General features: G+C 45.5%; 1 protein-coding gene across 2 annotated transcripts in view; it reads left to right on the forward strand.

Annotated features, from left to right (window-relative positions):
* LOC132571219 (zinc finger protein 420-like) overlaps window positions 1-20369 on the forward strand; it is a 127013-nt gene that overhangs the window by 42588 nt on the left and 64056 nt on the right. For both annotated transcript variants that reach the window (XM_060237940.1, XM_060237941.1), the window contains one exon: window positions 2963-4246. In XM_060237940.1, the coding sequence (XP_060093923.1) occupies window positions 2963-4246 (1284 nt within the window). The remainder of the gene's footprint in view (window positions 1-2962; window positions 4247-20369) is intronic.

Below are 20369 nucleotides of genomic sequence, written 5' to 3' on the forward strand. Positions count from 1 at the left end.
TAAGGACAGAATTGCTACTAGATTTCTTCTCGATTTAGTCATAGTAGTGTTACCCCAATAATTTAGCAATACCAACTCAGGTGTATTAGGAACTGTAGTTCCAATTATTTCATTAGTAATTTTTAAAATCTTATTCCAAAAGGCATTAACAGTTGGACATTCCCACCAGCGATGTATAAATGAGCCCGATAACCCACACTGTTTCCAACAATTAGGAGTAGATACAGATTTACTATGGCCCACATAGTATTACTATTAGCCACCCTTGTAGCTACCAAAAGAGTCCCACTAGCAAAGAGAAAACATGTGACTTGTGGGATATTAATTCCTGAGATCATAAACCTCTGTGAACCTGGGTCAAGATACAGACCAGCACTCAAAAGAAATGAAGGGTATCAGCTTCTTAGGGAAATAAAGCTATTAGGTTACCAGAAGGAGAACCAAGTTAGGTCAAATAATAAAAATAGAGGCACTTCAGAAAGGAAATGAATGCACATGTGAAGTACAGACACAGTTTAAACCAGGGGCGTCAAATTCATTTGTTAGGAGGGCCGGATCTGACATAAATGGGACTTTGTGGGGTCGAGCTATGCATGTCCTAAAATGTAATGCCAGATAGCAGAGATACAGACTTTATAGAGGACACAGGCCACCACAATTAAAGATATCATTTTTTAACTTAAAATACAACATGCTTAAAACTCTTGCAATAGTTTGTTTAAAATGGAAAGGGGGGATTATGGGATTTTGCAATGCAATTTTAAAAATAAAACATAAAGAAAAAGCACAAAGATCACAGCAGAAACTCTAAAAAATAAAATGCTCTCAGCCTGGAAAAACATGAAATGGCAAGGCATTGCAAGCTTCCCTCTCTTCCCCCACCACCCCCGAGCCTACTCAGGTTAGCCATGGGTCTCCAGTGTAGATCCCTTTGGTTGTGGGTTCCCAAGTTAGAGTACTCCCTAGGCACTAGTTCTCACTCCACTGAGAAGAGACAAAGCTGGCTCAAGGCATCAACACTTGATTTGCAACGACACAACTCAAGGAAGTTTCAGTCATAGGAACACTGGGAAGTTCCTCTCCATTGAAACACATAGACAAAATTGCAAGGAAAATGTGGAGTGGATTTTCTGTTCATCTCTGCTCTACCCAGAAGCCAGAGTGGGAAATCCATTCTGCATTTTCTTTGCAGCTTTCTTTCAGCTTTAGCCTCTGCAAAGAGAAGGCAAAAGGAGGTGGGAACGTAGTTGCAGCCTTCAAAGCTTCACAGGGTGAGGACGGGAAGGGGGAGAAGAGAGCCCCATGGGCCTGATTGAAGCCCTGGGTGGGCCGGTTTGGCCTGCGGGCCACATGTTTGACACCCCTGGTTTAAACCATTTTGCTCCCAAACTTTGGGCTATAAAGGGAGAATATAAAAGGGAAGAATCAAAGACAAATGAGCCTGCTTCCTGGAGACTACCTGGGCAGCTCTGGAGAAGCACAGCAGAACAGGATGGAAAGGTAGAGAAGCCAACCATACAGTTGGGGGAACAGGCTGGGAGCCCAAACCTGCTACAAATTGGATGGACTGAGGGATAACTTTGATACATTTCTGCTAAGATGAAGCCATAGGCAGCTGCTGCCTTGTGGGGGTGGGGGGGGACTCTCTAGTTATACTGGTCCAGGACTTTTTTTTGTAGCAGGAACTCCTTCGCATGTTGGGCCACGCTCCCTTGATGTAGCCAGTCCTCCAAGAGCTTACAGTAGGCCCTGTAAGAAGAGCCCTGTAAACTCTTGGAAGATTGGCTACATCAAGGGAGCTCATACACTAACCAATTGGGAAGCAAAGTGATTTTCACCAACCTTCCTGTGGCAATATTTATTTATTCAGTTTATATCCCACCCTCCCCGCCAAAACAGGCTCAGGGCGGCTAACATATTCATAAAACCATAAAAATGTTGGGTGCTATATGATTGTTATAAATAGTTACATTTGTACTGCGCTTTACAGGTGTATAGGAATTGTACATACATAGTATTGCGTCCAGCTTTTCTTTCTTCAGTGATTATTTTCTTAGCCATATTCACACCAAAGCCTGTATATTTCAACCATCTCTAGTTGGGGGCCGGAAGTCACTCAGAATTACAGTTGCTCTCTGGAAGGCAGAGGTTAACTCCCCTTGAGGTGGGGGTGGGGGAGTGAATGCCTTCACTGGCGGGGGGGCACTCACGCACAGCCTCTTTCTAGAGCCCATTATATTTTTCTCCACAATGGGCCTTATTTCTAGTATATACAATAAATATATACTAAATAATAATAATAATATAATAATAATAATAATAATAATTAATAATAATAATAATATAATAATAAATATATATATACTAAATAATAATATACTATATAATAAATATAAACACCAGGGTCTCAGGGTTTTTTTTTTTACATAGTGATTTGAGATGGCAGAGGCTTGAAGGGCAATTGGAGATTATGGGAGCCAAGAATGCCAGTTGCCTTGCATGGACTCCATTGAAATACACTGAAACACAAAAAAAAAGCTTGCAAAGAAAATGCAGAATGCATTTTCCATTATGGTCTCTTGGCCCAAATAGGATACTCTGGGTATGGAAAATGCATTCTGCATTTTCTTTGCAAGTTTTTTTTTCTGCTGTAGTATATTTCGGTGGAGACCAAAAGGAGTTTTTTGCTGGAGGAGAAGCCAGTGAAGACAAGCTGCAAAGTTCGGCAGCCTTGCCCTCTGCTCCCTGGTCTCTGTGGCAGCTCAAGCTTAGAAGGATGAGGACAGGCCTGGGAGGGGTAGGAAGGGAGAAGAGAGCTACAAGCTGGATTAAAGCCCTGGGTGGGCCAGTTCTGGTCTGTGGGCCATAGGTTTAACACTCCTGACTTGGAATGTGGATAGAATTTCAAGTGCAAATCAGACCTCCTTATGTGGGTGCTAATGGGATCTCTCTATTCCAACAGAAGGTGATCAGAGAAATGAGGATGATGAGGAACTGCACCTTCTGTCGCCAGAGGAAGTAAAGAATGAAGACTTGAGAGGAAACTTCAGGAATCAAGGCAGACCCAAAAGGCAGAAAGGAAGCCACACAGTCAAGAAGAGGGATCAACTCATTCCTTCCCAAGGGGGCGATTTCTGTGAAGTAATTCACATGGTGGAAGAAACGTACAAGTGCTTGGAGTGTGGAATGACCTTTTCAGAACATACCCAATATAATCTCCATTTCCGAATCCACAGGGAAAAGAAGACCTATCATTGCCTGGAGTGTGAAAACAGCTTCCTTTGCAGAGCAGAGCTCCTTAAACATCAGCAAACACATTCAGGAGAGAAAGATTACAGCCACTCAAAATGTGGTGAGAGTTTCTTGCTGAAATCAGACCTTATTAAACACCAAAGCATTCACTCAGTAGAGAAGCCATTGATCCGTTCAGAGAGTGGAATGACATCCTCTGATGGAAGACAGGGAAATCTACATTTCCCAAGGAACGTTAAAATGAATGCATATGAATGCATTCAGTGTGGAAGGTACTTTAAATACAGATCACAGCTCCTTGTGCACCAAAGAATACACACAGGGGAAAAACCTTTTGAATGCTCAGAGTGTGAAAAGAAATTCAATCAGAGCAGCCATCTTCAAAAACATCAAAGAATCCACAAAAGTGAAAAGGCTTTTGAGTGCTCCGAGTGTGGAAAGAGATTCAGTCAGAATGGCAAATTTCAACTGCATCAACGAATCCACACAGGGGAAAAACCTTTTGAATGCTCACAGTGTGGAAAGAAATGCAGTAAGAGTAACAATCTTCTTCAGCATGAAAGAACTCACACAGGGGAGAAACCTTTTGAATGCTCAGTATGTAGAAAGAAATTCAGTCAGAGGAGTCATCTTAAAGAACATGAAAGAACCCACACAGGGGAGAAACCTTTAGAATGCCCAGAGTGTGGAAAGAGATTCAATCACATACATGGTCTTCAACAGCACCTAAGAATCCATACAGGGGAGAAACCTTTTGAATGCTTAGAGTGTGGAATGCGATTTTGTTACAGTACCAGTTTTCAACGGCATTTAAGAACCCATACGGGGGAGAAACCATTTGAATGCTCACAGTGTGGAAAGAGATTCAATCAGAGCACCCATCTTCAAGGACATCAGAGAACCCACTCAGGGGAGAAGCCTTTTGAATGCTTACAGTGTGGAAAGAGATTCAATCAGAGATGTAGTCTTCAGCAGCACCTAAGAGTCCACACAGGTGAGAAACCTTTTGAATGCTCAGAGTGTGGAAAGAAATTCAGTCAGCGTGGCCATCTTCAAGAACATCAAAGAACCCACACAGGGTCAAAACCTTTTGAATGCTTAGAGTGTGGGAAAAAATTCAGTAAGAGTAATAATCTTCTAAAGCATCAAACAACTCACACAGGGGAGAAACCCTTTGAATGCTCAGAGTGTGGAAAACGATTCTGTGACAGTAGCAGTTTTCACCGGCATCTAAGAACCCACACAGGGGAGAGACCGTTTGAATGCTCAGAGTGCGGAAGGAAATTCAATCAGAGCACTCATCTTCAAGAACATCAAAGAATCCACACAGGGGAGAATCCTTTTGAATGCTCAGACTGTGGGAAACAATTCTATAACAGTAGCAGTTTTCAACGGCATATAAGAACCCACACAGGGGAGAAACCATTTGAATGTTCAGAGTGTGGAAAGAAATTCAGTCAGAGCAGCCATCTTCAAGAACATCAAAGAACCCACCGAGGGGTGAAACCATTTGAATGCTCAGAGTGTGGAAAAAAATTCAGTAAGAGTAACAATCTTGTACAGCATCTTAGAACCCACACAGGGGAGAAACCTTTTGAATGTTCAGAGTGTGGAAAGAAATTCAATAGCAAACGTAGTCTTACAAAGCACCTAACAATCCATACAGGAGAAAACTTTTGATTGTTCTGAATGTGCAAAGCGATTTTGTTACACTAACAATTTTTCAACAGCATCTATGAACCCACATGCTGTTTTGAGATTCAATCAGAAAGACAGTCTTCAACTGCTTCTACAAACCCACAGATGTGAGAAACTTCACCTGGAGTATCACTTTTCAAAAGGATCTACGAACCCACATCAAGAGAATGCACAGATTGTGAAAAGAGATTCATTCAGAGCTATGATATTCAAAAACCACAATGAGCTCACACAGGGAGAATCCTTCTGAATGCTTAGAAGGTGGGAAGAGATTCAGTTAGTCTGGCCATCTTCAACAGCATCAAAGAACCCAACCAAGCAGAAACCATATAACCACTTGTGAAATGAGCTTTTCTCTTATTTCACACACAAAAAAGACAACCACGGACCATAAAAAGTTTTGTAGCCATGTAAACCGGTGTTTCCCAATTGCAGGGTTGGGACCTGGCACCGGGCCACGCAGGGCCTCCCGTCCCCTGGGGCCTCCCATCCCCTGGCCGCCCCCCCCCCGGTGGCATCACGCCCCTGCCTCCTTCTCCCTCCCTTCTCCACTGCTGGTAAATTTCAGGCTTTGTAAAGCTCCCCCGCCCCCTTCCCCTGCCAGCCACCTCCTCGGTGAGGAAAACGGTGTTGAGCTAACTCAGCGCTAGGGCAGGCTGCTGGCACTTCGAAGGGACTGTGCCTGGAACGAGCGCGTGGCTAATCCCTTCCCCACACTTCCTTCCCATCCAGGAAGTGTGGAGGAGGGATTAGCCATGCACCTGTTCCAGGCACGGTCCCTTCGAAGTGCTGGCAGCCTGCCCTAGCGCTGAGTTAGCTCAGCACCATTTTTCTCTGTCTCTCTCTCTCCTTCCTTCCTTTCTTGTCATTGCTAATCTGAGTAGACCGAGGTGGGGTGGGGGGAGAAGCTTGAAATGCCCTGCTGTTTCATGTTTTCCCAGAATGAGAGCATTTTATATTTTTAAATTTTAGTGGGTCCACGAAGGAGAAGTGTAAAAATAACCAGGCCATTGGGGGGGGGGGGGAGTTTGGGAAACCCTGATGTAAACTCTTGTAAAGTGTTTGTATCCGCCCAGAATCCTTACCCTAACCTGGAAGAAATTATAGAAGTATTCGAACTGACGACAGAAATCAAACAGATGTCACTGGGAAGAAAAGAAAGGATGTGTTCTGAGGGTGGAAGAAGACTCAAGACAAGCCCATATCTCCTTAAATTACTGGGGAATTCACACTGGGAAGGAACCTCAGAAATACTGACCATATAGCAAGACCCTGAGGAAGAGATGCAACCTTCTGAGGAGGCTGTTTTTCAAATGACCAGGTGATTGGAGTCTCAGATATGCTCCAAAAGTAGTTATGCAAAAAGGGCCTTTCAAGTGGTTCCCGTCAGTATATCTGCCAAGCTAACTCCTGACATCTGCAAAACTGAAAAAGCTCTAAAACCCCTATTTTCCCAATCCTGTGATGAATAAAGCATAGCAGATACCTATGGATAGGATCCATGAACTTGGGTTGGGGGGGATACAGATTTATTTTAACTCACCTCTAACAAATGCAGCATTTGCTTCAGTTATGAATCTAGGCAGCAAACCACATTCGTATTAGCAGTACCTGTGAAATTGTCAGCAAGTGAAATCACAGACTTTTCCATATCACATTACAGTTGTAGATATCTCGAAATTTCGTTTACACTCATCACGACTTTGAAATTAGGGTGGTTATTAGACCTGCCACTAGATTGTACATGATCACAGTCTCCCTTTCCATAGATGCTCATGTGACATAGCTGGCCAACTATTGGGCAACTCTACCTAGTCATCTTTCAGCTCCGAACCAGTGAAGTTGAGTGTTCTCATGCTGGTGACCCAAACATGTATATTGACTTTCAGTCTTCCCCATCTCCAGTAGTTTGAGCCAGCTTGGTGTAGTGGTTAAGAGCACAGACTCTAATCAGGGAGAACTGGGTCTGATTCCCCACTCCTCCACCTGCAGCTGTTGGTGTGACCTTGGGTCAGTCACAAGTCCTCTCAGAGCTGTTCTCACAAAAGCAGTTCTCAAAAGAGCTCTCTCAGCCTCATGTACCTCACAGGGTGTCTGTTGTGGGGAAAGGAGATTGTAAACCACCCTGAGAGACTCCAAGTGAATGATGGGGTATAAATCCAGTCTCCTCCTTTTTCAACGTGGGAGGAAGTGAGTTATTTTCATTGTTCACATTCTGTAAAACTGGACAGTTGAAAGAATTTTTACCTCGCCATAAGGCTATGCAGTCTTTTGTAACACAGTTGGGCATAGGAGCTATGAGGAGACACCAGGCAAGTTCACTGAAGTTCAAATTATTATGTAATGTTCTGACAAAGAAGCACATATATTACTATATCATAATTTAAAAAATATTTGATAACTGCAAAAAGGTAAAGGTAGTCATTTCCAACTCTGGGGTGAAGTCACATCACGATGTCATCACGGCAGACTTTTAATGGTGGTTTGTCATTGCCTTCCCCAGTCATCTACACTTCCCCCCCCCCCACCAGCAAGCTGGGTATTCATTTTACTGACCTTGGATGGATGGAAGGCTAAGTCAACCTTGAGCCAGCTACCTGAACCCAGCTTCCGCCGGGATCAAACTCATGTTGTGAGCAGAGCTTTGTACTGCAGCTTACCATGCTGTACTATGAAGCTCCATGGTAACTGTATCTTAATGTAATTGGTTTCCTTGGTGATCCTTCTGTATTTTATGCATTTAATAGCATTATTCTGAGTCCATAGTTTATGCCAAAGGGATCCATGGCACAGAAAGGGTTAAGAACCCCTGTGTGAGAGAAATCCCTGCCCTGGAATAAGAAAAGCCTTGGCAGGAACACAAGGGAAGAAGAGTAGCAGAGAGGGAAGAGGCCTCTCTTCCCCGCATGACTCCAGGAACAGAAAGCCTGCTGTATTTTTGCATGGGGGTGCATCTGAAACAGCAGTGTTTTCTTGGAGGGGGGGGGAGTTGCACAAGGAACCCTCCAAAAGCAGTCAGGCGAAGGATTCTGGAGGTTTAAGGTGCGGCTCACAAAAGATTGCCTCACAAAGTGGGGCCTAGAGATCTCCCAGAATTACAACTGATCTTCAGGTTTAATGTAGTGGAGAGCCAGTTTGGTGTAGACTCTTATCTGGGAGAACCGGGTTTGATTCCCCAGTCCTCCACTTGCAGCTGCTGGAATGGCCTTGGGTCAGCCGTCGCTCTCACAGGAGTTGTCCTTGAAAGGGCAGCTGCTGTAAAGAGTTCTCTCAGCACCACCTCTGTCACAGGGTGTTTGTTGTGGGGGGCGGGGGGAAGGTAAAGGAGACTGTGACTACTCTGAGACTCAGAGTATAGGGTGGGATATAAATCCAATATCTTCAGGTGAGAGAGATCAGTTCCCTTGCAGGAAAATGGCTGCTTTGCAGGGTGGACTCCAGGCATTACATCCTGCTGAGGTTACACTCCTCCGCAAACCCACCCATCTCTAGATTCCATCCCCCAAATCTTCAGGTATTTTCCAACCAGGACTTGGCAACCCTAGATGGCTGGCCAAAAATGTTGTAAGCAAGAGGTGGGAGATGGGAATTCAAGAATGGCAGAGGAATGGAGGGGGGGGACTTTCCAATAGAAAGAAGGCAGCCTCAGCCATGTTGCTAGCGAAGCACAAGAACAGACATCATGCTAGCGACTTCTTTCAAGCTTATGAAATTTGAAAACGATACAAAATCAGGAGGGGGTAGCAAGTACAATAGAAGACAGACAGGATACAAGATGATCATAACAGGTTGGAAAACAGCTAAAACAAAATGAATTTTAACTAGGATAAATGTAAAGTTCTGCATTTAGGTAGGAAAAATCCATAATGATAGGATGAGGGGGACCTGTCTTGGCAATAGCAGGGCTTTTTTTGTAGCAGGAACTACTTTGCATATTAGGCTACACCTCCCTAATGCAGCCAATCCTCTCAGAGCTTACAGTAGGCCTTGTAAGAAGAGCCCTGTAAGCTCTTGGAGGATTGGCTGCATCAGGGAGGTATAGCTTAATATGCAAAGGCGTTCCTGCTACAAAAAAAGCCCTGGCCAGTAGTATGTACAAAAGGATCTAGGGGTCTTAGTGGACTGTACACAACATAAGTCAGCAGTGTGATGCGGTGGCTAAAAAGCCAAATGTGATTTTGGGCTAAATACACAGATTATGATTATTATATTAGATTTATATGCCACCCTCCACTCAGAATCTCAGAGTGGCTCACAATCTCCTTTATCTTCCTCCCCCACAACAGACATCCTTGTGAGGTGGGTGGGGCTGAGAGGACTCACAGCAGCTGCCCTTTCAAGGACAACTCCTATGAGAGCTATGGTTAACCCAAGGCCATTCCAGCAGCTGCAAGTGGAGGAGTGGGGAATCAAACCCGGTTCTCCTAGATTAGAGTCTGCACACTTAACTACACCAAACTGTCCAGATCAAGCAAAGTGATAATAGCGATTTATTCTGCTCTGATTAGACCTCATGTAGAGTATAGTATTCCGTTTTGCACACCACAATTTAGGAAGGATATAGACAGGGCTTTTTTTCTGCGGGAATGTACTGGAATAGAGTTCTGAAACCCCTTTGTGGAAACAAAATTCTAAAAAAAATGTCTAAAAGTTCATGAGGGGCACCAGGGGAGCACAACAGTTTTTGATCCAACAAAGTATGTTAAAACATGGTTGCTTCAAGGTCATAATTCAGTGCTAGGCACCAAAAGCAAGACCTGAAAAGAGCTGAGGAAGTTGTCTTGGCTGCTTTGTCTGAAGCTTGGAAACTGCTTTAATGTAAAGGTAAGTCTGTAATGCATTAAAATAATGCTGTTTCAAAGAATCCTGTGTGTTTCTCTTTCATTTCCCTTTTGAGAGGTCCAGCACCTCTTTTTCCACAGAAAAAGCCCTGGTTATAGAAAAGCTGGGACATGTCCAGAGGAGGGCAACGAAGATGGTGAGAGGTCTGGAGGCCAAGTCCTATGAGGAAAGGTTGAAGAAGCTGGGGATGTTTAGCCTGGAGAGATTACTTGAAGGGCTGTCATATAGAGGAAGGTGCAGAGCAGAGTCATTTTCTGTTGCCTGAGGTTGGACTAGAACCAGCAGGTTGAAAAATCAAAAGAGTTCTGACTAAACATTAGGAAGAACTTCCTGACAGAGTGGTTCCTCAGTGGAACTGGCTTTCTCCTTGGAAGGTCATGGACTCTCTTTTGGAGGTTTTTAGACAGGCTAGATGGCCATCTGACAGCAATGCTGATTCTGTGAATTTAGGCTGAAGGAAGGGCAGGAAGGGTTGCATCCAGTGTTCCCTCTAAGCTGAGTTCATGTGAGCTGGCTCACAGCTTTTTAACTTCTGGCTCACACATTTTTGTCTTAGCTCAGCCTGCTCAGGAAGGATGTCCCCCGAGCACACTAATTGATGCAGTCGCTAACAACTTTAATACCGGTAGCTCACAAAGTAGAATTTTTGCTCACAAGGCTCCACAGCTTAGAGGGAACATGGGTTGCATCAGTGGTTATTTCTCATGGCCCGTTCTTACATGCCCAGGGAAATGCTGTTCCCCACTTTGGGGCCAGACAGCAATTTTTCTCCTGGCCAGTTTGGCCAGGGATCCTGGAGAGGGTTTTTTTGTTTTTTGCCATCTTCTGGGCTTGGAGCATGGATCGCTGGGTGTGGGGGGGAGGAGCTACTTGTGAATTTCCTGCATTGTGCAGGGGGTTGGACTAGATGACCCCAGAGATCCTTCCAACTCTATTAATATTCTATTATCTGTTATCTGGGCAAAAGCTGTATGGTAAAACTGGCTTCTACCATTGCGTTTTTGCCCAAGTACCAGAGTGTCACCTGGAAGTAGCTGGTGTGATGTCACTTCCTGTGACATAGCCTTCTTAATACTGGCCAACTGCAGGTCAGCTGAACATGGCGGGGGGGGGCAGGATGGAAGCGGACCCCTACCTCCTCCAAGGGGTCTGGCAACCCTATTTGGGGGTGAGGTGGGCATATGTGGCGTTGCTTGGCCCTTGGAAAGGCCATCCAAGGCATTCCTGACAAGCGTTTGTCCAGCTGCTACTTAAAGAAGTGAAGGGGAGCTCACCACTTCCCTCCATAGCTGAACAGAATAGGTTCAAAAGTCACTTTCCAAGCTACTAGTCCTCAGTGAGACTGTCTGCCAGAAGGAACTGCCCCTTGGTCAATCCATCGGCTGGGAGAGGGTGATCCCAAAATGGAAACAGTCTTCTCTTCACACTCACACACCCTTCCCATGGCACCACAAGGACTGTAATATTGCTTTAGAAGTGGATTTCATTTATTTAGTACTTTTAAAATCCCATCTCAGCCGAAGAGCTCAGGGGGACGTATCTTGTTCTCCTCTCCAGTCAACCACAAGCTTTATAGCTCTGTCAGGGATTTGAAAGCGGCTCCCCCACATCCTCTCCCAGCCCTCTGACCACTCCACCACACAGTCTCCCCAGGCTCCACACCAGAGAAAAGGCTCCCAAAGTGCTCAGTGGTTCAGAAAATGTAACCTCAGCACCAAGGCGATTTTAGGAATGGTTGTGGGAGGCTTAGGAGAGAAAGCCACATGGACCTCACCTGGAGTATTGTGTTCAGTTTTGGGCACCACATTTTAAGAAGGATATAGATATGCTGGAACGGGTCCAGAGGAGGGCCACGAAGATGGTGAGGGTTCTGGAGACAAAGTCCTATGAAGAAAGGTTGAAGGAGCTGGGCATGTTTAGCCTGGGGAGGAGGCGGCTGAAAGGTGATGTGATCACCATCTTCAAATACTTGAAGGGCTGTCATATAAAGGATGGTGCGAAATTGTTCTCTGTGGCTCCAGAAGGTGGGACCAGAACTAATGGGTTGAAATTAAATCAAAAGAGTTTCCAGCTTAACATTAGGAAGAACTTTCTGACCGTTAGAGCAGTTCCTCAGTGGAACAGACTTCCTCAGGAGGTGGTGGGCTCTCCTTCCTTGGAGGCTTTTAAACAGAGGCTAGGTGGCCATCTGACAGCAATGAAGATCCCGTGAATTTAGGAGGAGGCATTTGTGAGTTTCCTGCATTGTGCAGGGGGTTGGACTAGATGACCCTGGAGCTCCCTTCCAACTCTATGATTCTATAAGAAGGGTGGAAGAGTTGCCTGAGCAGAACAGGTTCAAAAGCCCTGCTTTCTATTAGGTGATGAATACCAATCAGAATGGAGCTTGGTGCTGACTGGATGAAATGGAGTTCATAGAACCATAGATTTGGAAGGGGCCATAAAGGCGATCTAGTCCAGGGGTGGCCAATGGTAGCTCTCCAGATGTTTTTTTTGCCTACAACTCCCATCAGCCCCAGCCATTGGCCATGCTGGCTGGGGCTGATGGGAGTTGTAGGCAAAAAACATCTGGAGAGCTACCGTTGGCCACCCGTGATATAGTCCATTTCCCTGCTCAATGCAGGATCAGCCTAGAGCATCCCTGGCAAGGGTTTGTCCAGCTGCCAGTGAGGGGGAGCTCACCACTTCCCTCCATAGCTGATTCTGCCGTTGAACAGCTCTTCAAGTAATAGTTCTTCCCCTAATAGCCAGCTGATACTTTCCCAACCTTAATTTAAACCTATTATTACAAATCCTCTCCTCTGCTGCCAACAGGAACAGCTCCCTGCCCTCCTCTAAGTGACAGCCCTTCAAATACTTCACGAGAGCAATCATGTCCCTCCCCTCAACCTCCTCTTCTCCAGATGGAACATTCCCAAGTCCCTCGGCCTTTCCTTCTAGGGCTTGGTCTCCAGGCCCCTGATCATCCTCGTTGCTCTCTACACCTGCTCCATTCTGCCCACATCCTCTTTAAAATGAGGCCTCTAGAACTATACACAGTACTCCAGGTGTGGCCTGACCAATGCAGTGTACAGTGGGGCTATGGCATCTTGTGATCTGGATGTTATGCCTCTGTTGATACATATTAACAATAGAACAGAGTCCAGCATTAGGTTTTTTTGTTGCTGCATCACACTGGGTGCTCATATTTAACTTATGGTTCACCCATACCCCAAGATCTTGTTCTCACACACTGCTACCCAGAAGTCACCCATCCAGGATGTGAGTTTCTCATTGTTGTAAATGTAAAACTAGGCACTTATCCTTGTTAAATTGCATCTTGTTCACTTCTGCTTACTTTTCCAGCGTGTTCAGACCTAGTTGAATTCTAGCTCTATCTTCTGGTGTATTTGCTGCTCCTCCCAATTCGGTGTTATCTGCAAATTTAATGAGTAGCTCCTCCACACCCTCATCCAGATCATTGATAAAAATATTGAAAAATATCAGGTCAAAAACTGAGCCCTGTGGCACTCCACTGGACACCTCCCTCCATTCATTACAGAGCCAGTTTGGTGTAGTGGTTAAGTGTGCGGACTCTTATCTGGGAGAACCGGGTTTGATTCCCCACTCCTCCACTTGCACCTGCTAGAATGGCCTTGGGTCAGCAATAGATCTGGCAGAGGTTGTCCTTGAAAGGGGGCAGCTTCTGGGAGAGCTCTCTCCAGCCCCACCCACCTCACAGAGTGTCTGTTTTGGGGGAGGGATATAAAGGAGATTGTGAGCCGCTCTGAGACTCTTCGGAGTGGAAGGCGGGATATAAAGCCACTATCTTCTTCTTCTTTCTTACATGCCCAGGGAAATGCTGGTCACCATTTTGGGGTAGGAGACAATTTTTCTCTAGGTTAGGGAATATGGAGGTTTTGTTTTTATTTGTTGGGTTTTCTCCCCCATTCCTAGGCATGGAGCAAAAGTCACTGGGAGTGGGGTGGGGTGAGATGGAGGTATTTATGAAATTCCTGCATTGTGCAGGGGGTTGAACTAGATAATCCTGGAGGTCCCTTCTAACTATGATTCTACTCCCAGTCATTCCATTGGTTGCCATCAGTTACCAGGCTCAATCTAAGGTACGAGCTATGCCATACAAAGCCCTTTATGGGCTGAGTCCTTCTTAGGGTTGCCAAGTCCAATTCAAGAAATATCTGGGGACTTTGGGGGTGGAGCCAGGAGCAAGGTTGTGACAAACATAATTGAACTCCAAAGGGAGTTCTAGCCATCACATTTAAAGGGACCACACATCTTTTAAATGCCTTCCCTCCATTGGAAATAATGGATAGGGTCACCTTGTTTGGGGGCTCATGGAATTGAGCCCCCTGGTCCAATCTTTTTGAAACTTGGGGGGTGTTTTGAGGAGAGGCACTGGATGCTATGCTGAAAATTTGGTGCTTCTACCTCAAAACACAGCCCCCCCCCCGGAGCCCCAGATACCCGCAGATCAATTCTCCATTATACTCTGTGAATTAGTCTCCTTAGAGAATAATGGAGTGCCCTGCCCAGCAGACATTCCCCCCCCTGCCAGCTTTCTGATGACCCTAAAGCGGGGGGGGGGGCCTCCAAACCCGGGAATCCCCTGCCCCCACCTGGGGATTGGCAACCCTAGTCCCTCTCTCTCCGCAGGACAGCCTCGCGCTCAGCGATCTGCTGCAGCAGCTTCAATCACTCAACCGGGGCTCAATGGAAATTCGCTTTGTATGAAGCAGGATTGTAAAAAGCAATCCTGTAGTGCCCTCTACTGGCACACAGTATGTTTGTCCTAACGGCTTTTAAAATTTTTACCATTTTACATTTGTCACTGCTGAAGAAGCTTTTTGGTCCTGAAGTACTGGGGAAGGGGGCCTCTGAACAGTGTGGAATTTAATAAGAACAACAAAGAAGCACCATTTCCTACTCTGTTTGGATTACTCAAATGTGTTCCTGACAGAAAAGCCATGGACCACATTTTAAGAAGGATATAGACAAGCTGGAAAGGGTCCAGAAGAGGGCGACAAAGATGGTGAGGGGTCTGGACTCGGAGACCAAGTCCTATGAAAGGTTGAAGGAGCTGGGTATGTTTAGCCTGGAGAGGAGGCAGCTGAGAGGTGATAGGATCACCATCTTCAAGTACTTGAAGGACTGTCATATAGAGGACGGTGTGGAATTGTTTTCTGTGGCCCCAGAAGGTAGCACCAGAACCAATAGGTTGAAATTAAATCAAAAGAGTTTCCAACTCAACATTAGGAAGAACTTCCTGACCGTTAGAATGGTTCCTCAGTGGAACAGACTTCCTCGGGAGGTGGTGGGCTCTCTTTCCTTGGAGGTTTTTCAACAGAGGCTAGATGGCCATCTGACAGCAATGAAGATCCTGTGAATTTAAGGGGAGGTGTTTGTGAGTTTCCTGCATTGTGCAGGGGGTTGGACTAGATGACCCTAGAGATCCCTTCCAACTCAATGATTCTATGATTCTATGACTAATCTGTTGCAGTCACACTACACTAAATAATGCATTTTACATCCGAATTTCTGCTATTCTTACATAGTAAAAATCCAGATGCAGAATTATTTAGTGTAGTGTGAATGCACTATTTGTGTTGGCTGGCTGGAAATTACACCCAGAGATACGGACCTGATCCTGGCTAAACAGCAGGCCAAGACAGTGCCCAGAGAAGTAGATTCCCACAGAATAGGGTTGGCCAAACTTGCTTGATGTAAGAGCCACATAGAATAAACGTCAGATGTCTGAGAGCTGTAAGACGGAAGGAAGGAAGGAAGGAAGGAAGGAAGGAAGGAAGGAAGGAAGGAAGGAAGGAAGGAAGGAAGGAAGGAAGGAAGGAAGGAAGGAAGGAGGGAGGGAGGGAGGGAGGGAGGGAGGGAGGGAGGGAGGAAGGAAGGAAGGAAGGAAGGAAGGAAGGAAGGAAGGAAGGAAGGAAGGAAGGAAGGAAGGAAGGAAGGAAGGGAGGGAGGGAGGGAGGGAGGGAGGGAGGAAGGGAGGAAGGGAGGAAGGAAGGAAAATAGATGGAGGGAGAGGTGGAAAAAAAGCAACTTTAAATTTAAATGCATTCTCCAAGCCACTGGTGGGCTTCCTTGGAGAAGTGACTTAAACAGACATATGCCTTCTCCAAGGTGGCCAACAGGGTGTTGGGGGCTTCAAGAGCCACACAATGTTTGTGAAAGAGCCACATGTGGCTCCCAAGCAACAGTTGGCCACCCCTGCCACAGAAAGAAGTCTCATGAGCTATCCCTAAATCGAATATCACGGGACCCTGCTTCTGAAATAGGATCCACAGGAAATCTAGCGAGCGGGCCGATTCTCACACTTTTGCCATCCTGCCAGATCCACAGAAAAAAGCTTCCCTTTGATCCTGATGCTGCACAACAACTGGCATCACCTGCAACTAAGCTGCACAGAACTGTGTCCCCATGCAAAAGGGGAACATCTAAAAAAAGAGTACTTTTATGGGGGATGGGGAATACCAGTACTCATATAAACGTATGAGTATACCAGTACTCATATAAACGAAGCTGCCTCCTACTGAATCTTATCAGACCATCAGTCCATCAAGGTCAGTCTTGCCTACTCAGACTGGCAGTGGCTCTCTGAGGCCTCAGTCTGAAGTCTTTCCCATCACCTATTGCCTGGTCCAGAGATGTTGGGAGCTCAGACCGGGCCCTTCTGCAGGCCAAAAAGATGCTCTGCCACTGGGTCAGGGCTTGCCACCAATTCCCTTTCAGGACTGGGCAGAATGAACCCCTCCCCCCCGGCATATGCTGGTACCCAGTACCCATGCATCTCAGTTTGGTGAGAGCCAGTTTGGTGTAGTGATTAATTGTGCAGACCAGGGGTGGCCAAAGTTGCGTAATGTAAGAGCCACATAAAATAAACATCAGATGTTTGAGAGCTACAAGACATGAATGTGTGAGATGCTTGAGAGCTGCAAGACATAAACATCAGATGTTTGAGAGCAGGCAAGAAGGAAGGCAAATAGATGGAAGGAGGGAGAGGTAGAAAGAAAGCAACTTTAGCTTTAAATGCATTCTCCAGGCTCTAGGCTGGCTTGGAGAGGTGATTTAAAGAGAGAAATACCTTCTCCAAGTTGGCAGATGGAGTGGTGGGGGCTTCAAGAGCCACACAATATGTGTGAAAGAGCCACATGTGGTTCCCGAGACACAGTTTGGCCACCCCTGTTGTGTACACTTATTTGGGAGAGCTGGGATTGATTCCCCACTCTTCCACTTGCAGCTGCTGGAATGGCCTTCGGTTAGTCATAGCTCTTGCAGAACTGTTCTTGAAAGGGCAGCTTCTGGGAGAGCTCTCTCAGCCTCACCTACCTCACAGGGTGTCTGTTGTGGGGGAGGAAGGTAAAGGAGATGAACGTGGAATGTAAGGCAGTATAATAAAAAGTAGAGACATCACCCTGCCAACAAAAGTCTGTATAGTCAAAGCGATAGTATTCCCAGTAGTAATGTATGGCTGTGAGAGCTGGACCATAAGGAAGGCTGAGCGCAGAAGAATAGATGCTTTTGAGATATGGTGCTGGAGAAGAATCTTGAGAGTCCCTTGGACTGCAAGAAGATCAAATCAGTCAGTCCTAAGGGAAATCAACCCAGACTGTTCCCTGGAAGGTAGGATGCTGAAGTTCAAATACTTTGGCCACCAAATGAGAAGGGAGCACTCCCTGGAGAAGACCCTGATGCTGGGAAAAACAGAAGGCAAAAGAAGAAGGGGACAGCAAAAGATGAGATGGCTGGACAGCGTTACCGATGTAATAAACACAAATTTGAGCAGATTTTGGAGGATGGTGGAAGACAGGAGGGCCTGGCGTGACTTTGTCCATGGGGTCGCAAAGAGTCGGACTCCACTGTGCGACTGAACAACAACAACAAAAGAGCTGCTCCAAGACTCTGAGATTCAGAGTGAAAGGCAGGATATAAATCCAATATCATCATCATCTCCTCCTGCCAAAAGTTGAAGCAGAAATCAGTGAGGTCAGGGGTCAGATCAGTGAAGTCAGATCTCCCCCTCTCCCCCCGCCTGGAAAAAGCCACTTGTATATCCTCCAAAGCCTCCGAGGAAAGAGAAAGGGGCCAAATCTCCAGGGATTTCTCAAGTGGAAGGTGAGAAATCCAACAGGGCAGACTCCCAACAGGAAACACCCCCCCTCGGGTCTATGAAGCTTTCGACGTGTCATAGTATTAAAGAGAATTGTTTTAAAATGATGTATAGATGGTATATGACTCCTAAAAAATTGGCAAAGATGAACAATAAGATGCCAGACAGATGTTGGAAATGTAAAAAACATGAAGGTGGACTTGTGAAAGAGCAAAAAAGTATTGGCAGATGATTCAGCAAGAAATTTCTAAGATATTGGGATATGAATTCAAGAAAGTTGCAGAGACTTTTCTGTTGGGATTACAAATGGAAAAATTTCCAAAAGAAGATAGAACTGTAATTTGGTACTTGTTTTCAAATTATATGCGCAGTTGTGGAAGCAAGAAAAAATACCAGAGAAATGGGATTGGATTATAAAAGTTATGACATGGAGTGAAATGGACAAATTAACAAGAATATTAAGAGACTATGATTTAGAAGTTTTTAAGACGGAGTGGAAAAAGTTTAGAAGATATGTAGAAAAAGAGTGGAAAATAAAAGGACATTGGACAATTTTTGATAACGATTAAGTTTAAAAAAAAGAATATAAATTTTTGTTTTAATAGTTAAGAGTACCTTTAAATATTTGCATTTTAAGTAAATAACACCGGCGGGGGTCAAGTAACGGGGGGGGGGGGTAGAAAGTAATATATAGGGTAGGTAAAAGAAGTTTTTAAAGATGTAAGAAATAGATTTATTACCATATGTTACCAATAAAATTGTTTTAACCGAAAAAAGGAAACACCCCCCTGGGGCAGGGAGAGGGAGCGGGCTCCTAGGCAGGCGGGTTTTGAGGAACACAACAGGAAAGTGTTGCAGGAGCACAGCGTTTCCATGCAAGCCTGAAACCACTGGAAGCCCCACACAGGACCAGAGGACTGTGGAGGGATACCTGCCCCAGATGCCGGAAGGGGAGGCAGCTGGAGATGGAGGGAGGTAGAGGTAGAAAGAAAGCAACTTTAACTTTAAATGCATTCTCCAAGCCGCCAGCTGGCTTGGTTTGGCGAGGTGACTTAAAGAGAGAAATGGCCTTGGGTCAGCCATAGCTCTCCCAAGAGTTGTCCTTGAAAGGGCGCTTCTGGAAGAGCTCTCTCAGCCCCACACACATAAGAACATAAGAGAAGCCATGTTGGATCAGGCCAACGGCCCATCAAGTCCAACACTCTGTGTCACACAGTGGCAAAAAATGTTATATACAAACATACACTGTGGCTAATAGCCACTGGTGGACCTGTGCTCCATACACTGTGGCTAATAGCCACTGATGGACCTCTGCTCCATATTTTTATCTAAACCCCTCTTGAAGGTGGCTATACTTGTGGCCGCCACCACCTCCTGTGGCAGTGAATTCCACATGTTAATCACCCTTTGGGTGAAGAAGTACTTCCTTTTATCCGTCTTAACCTGTCTGCTCAGCAATTTCATCGAATGCCCACGAGTTCTTGTATTGTGAGAAAGGGAGAAAAGTACTTCTTTCTCTACTTTCTCCATTCCATGCATTATCTTGTAAACCTCTATCATGTCACCCCGCAGTCGACGTTTCTCCAAGCTAAAGAGTCCCAAGCGTTTCAACCTTTCTTCATAGGGAAAGTGCTCCAGCCCTTTAATCATTCTAGTTGCCCTTCTCTGCACCTTCTCTAAAGCTATAATATCCTTTTTGAGGTGCGGCGACCAGAACTGCACACAGTACTCCAAATGAGACCGCACCATCGATTTATACAGGGGCATTATGATACTGGCTGATTTGTTTTCAATTCCCTTCCTAATAATTCCCAGCATGGCATTGGCCTTTTTTATTGCAAACGCACACTGTCTTGACACTTTCAGTGAGTTATCTATCATGACCCCAAGATCTCTCTCTTGATCAGTCTCTGCCAGTTCACACCCCATCAACTTGTATTTGTAGCTGGGATTCTTAGCCCCAATGTGCATTACTTTGCACTTGGCCACATTGAACCGCATCTGCCACGTTGACGCCCACTCACCCAGCCTCAACAGATCCCTTTGGAGTTCCTCACAATCCTCTCTGGTTCTCACCACCCTGAACAATTTAGTGTCATCCGCAAACTTGGCCACTTCACTGCTCACTCCGAACTCTAAATCATTTATGAACAAGTTAAAAAGCATGGGACCCAGTACCGAGCCCTGCGGCACCCCACTGCTTACCGTCCTCCACTGCGAAGACTGCCCATTTATACTCACTCTCTGCTTCCTATTACTCAGCCAGTTTTTGATCCACAAGAGGACCTGTCCTTTTACTCCATGATTCTCAAGCTTTCTAAGGAGCCTTTGATGAGGAACTTTATCAAAAGCTTTCTGGAAGTCAAGGTAAACAACATCTATCGGGTCTCCTTTGTCCACATGTTTGTTCACCCCCTCAAAGAAATGCAACAGGTTAGTGAGGCAAGATCTTCCC

The sequence above is a fragment of the Heteronotia binoei genome, chromosome 5 (assembly GCF_032191835.1).
Source record: "Heteronotia binoei isolate CCM8104 ecotype False Entrance Well chromosome 5, APGP_CSIRO_Hbin_v1, whole genome shotgun sequence".
Classification (NCBI taxonomy): domain Eukaryota; kingdom Metazoa; phylum Chordata; class Lepidosauria; order Squamata; family Gekkonidae; genus Heteronotia; species Heteronotia binoei.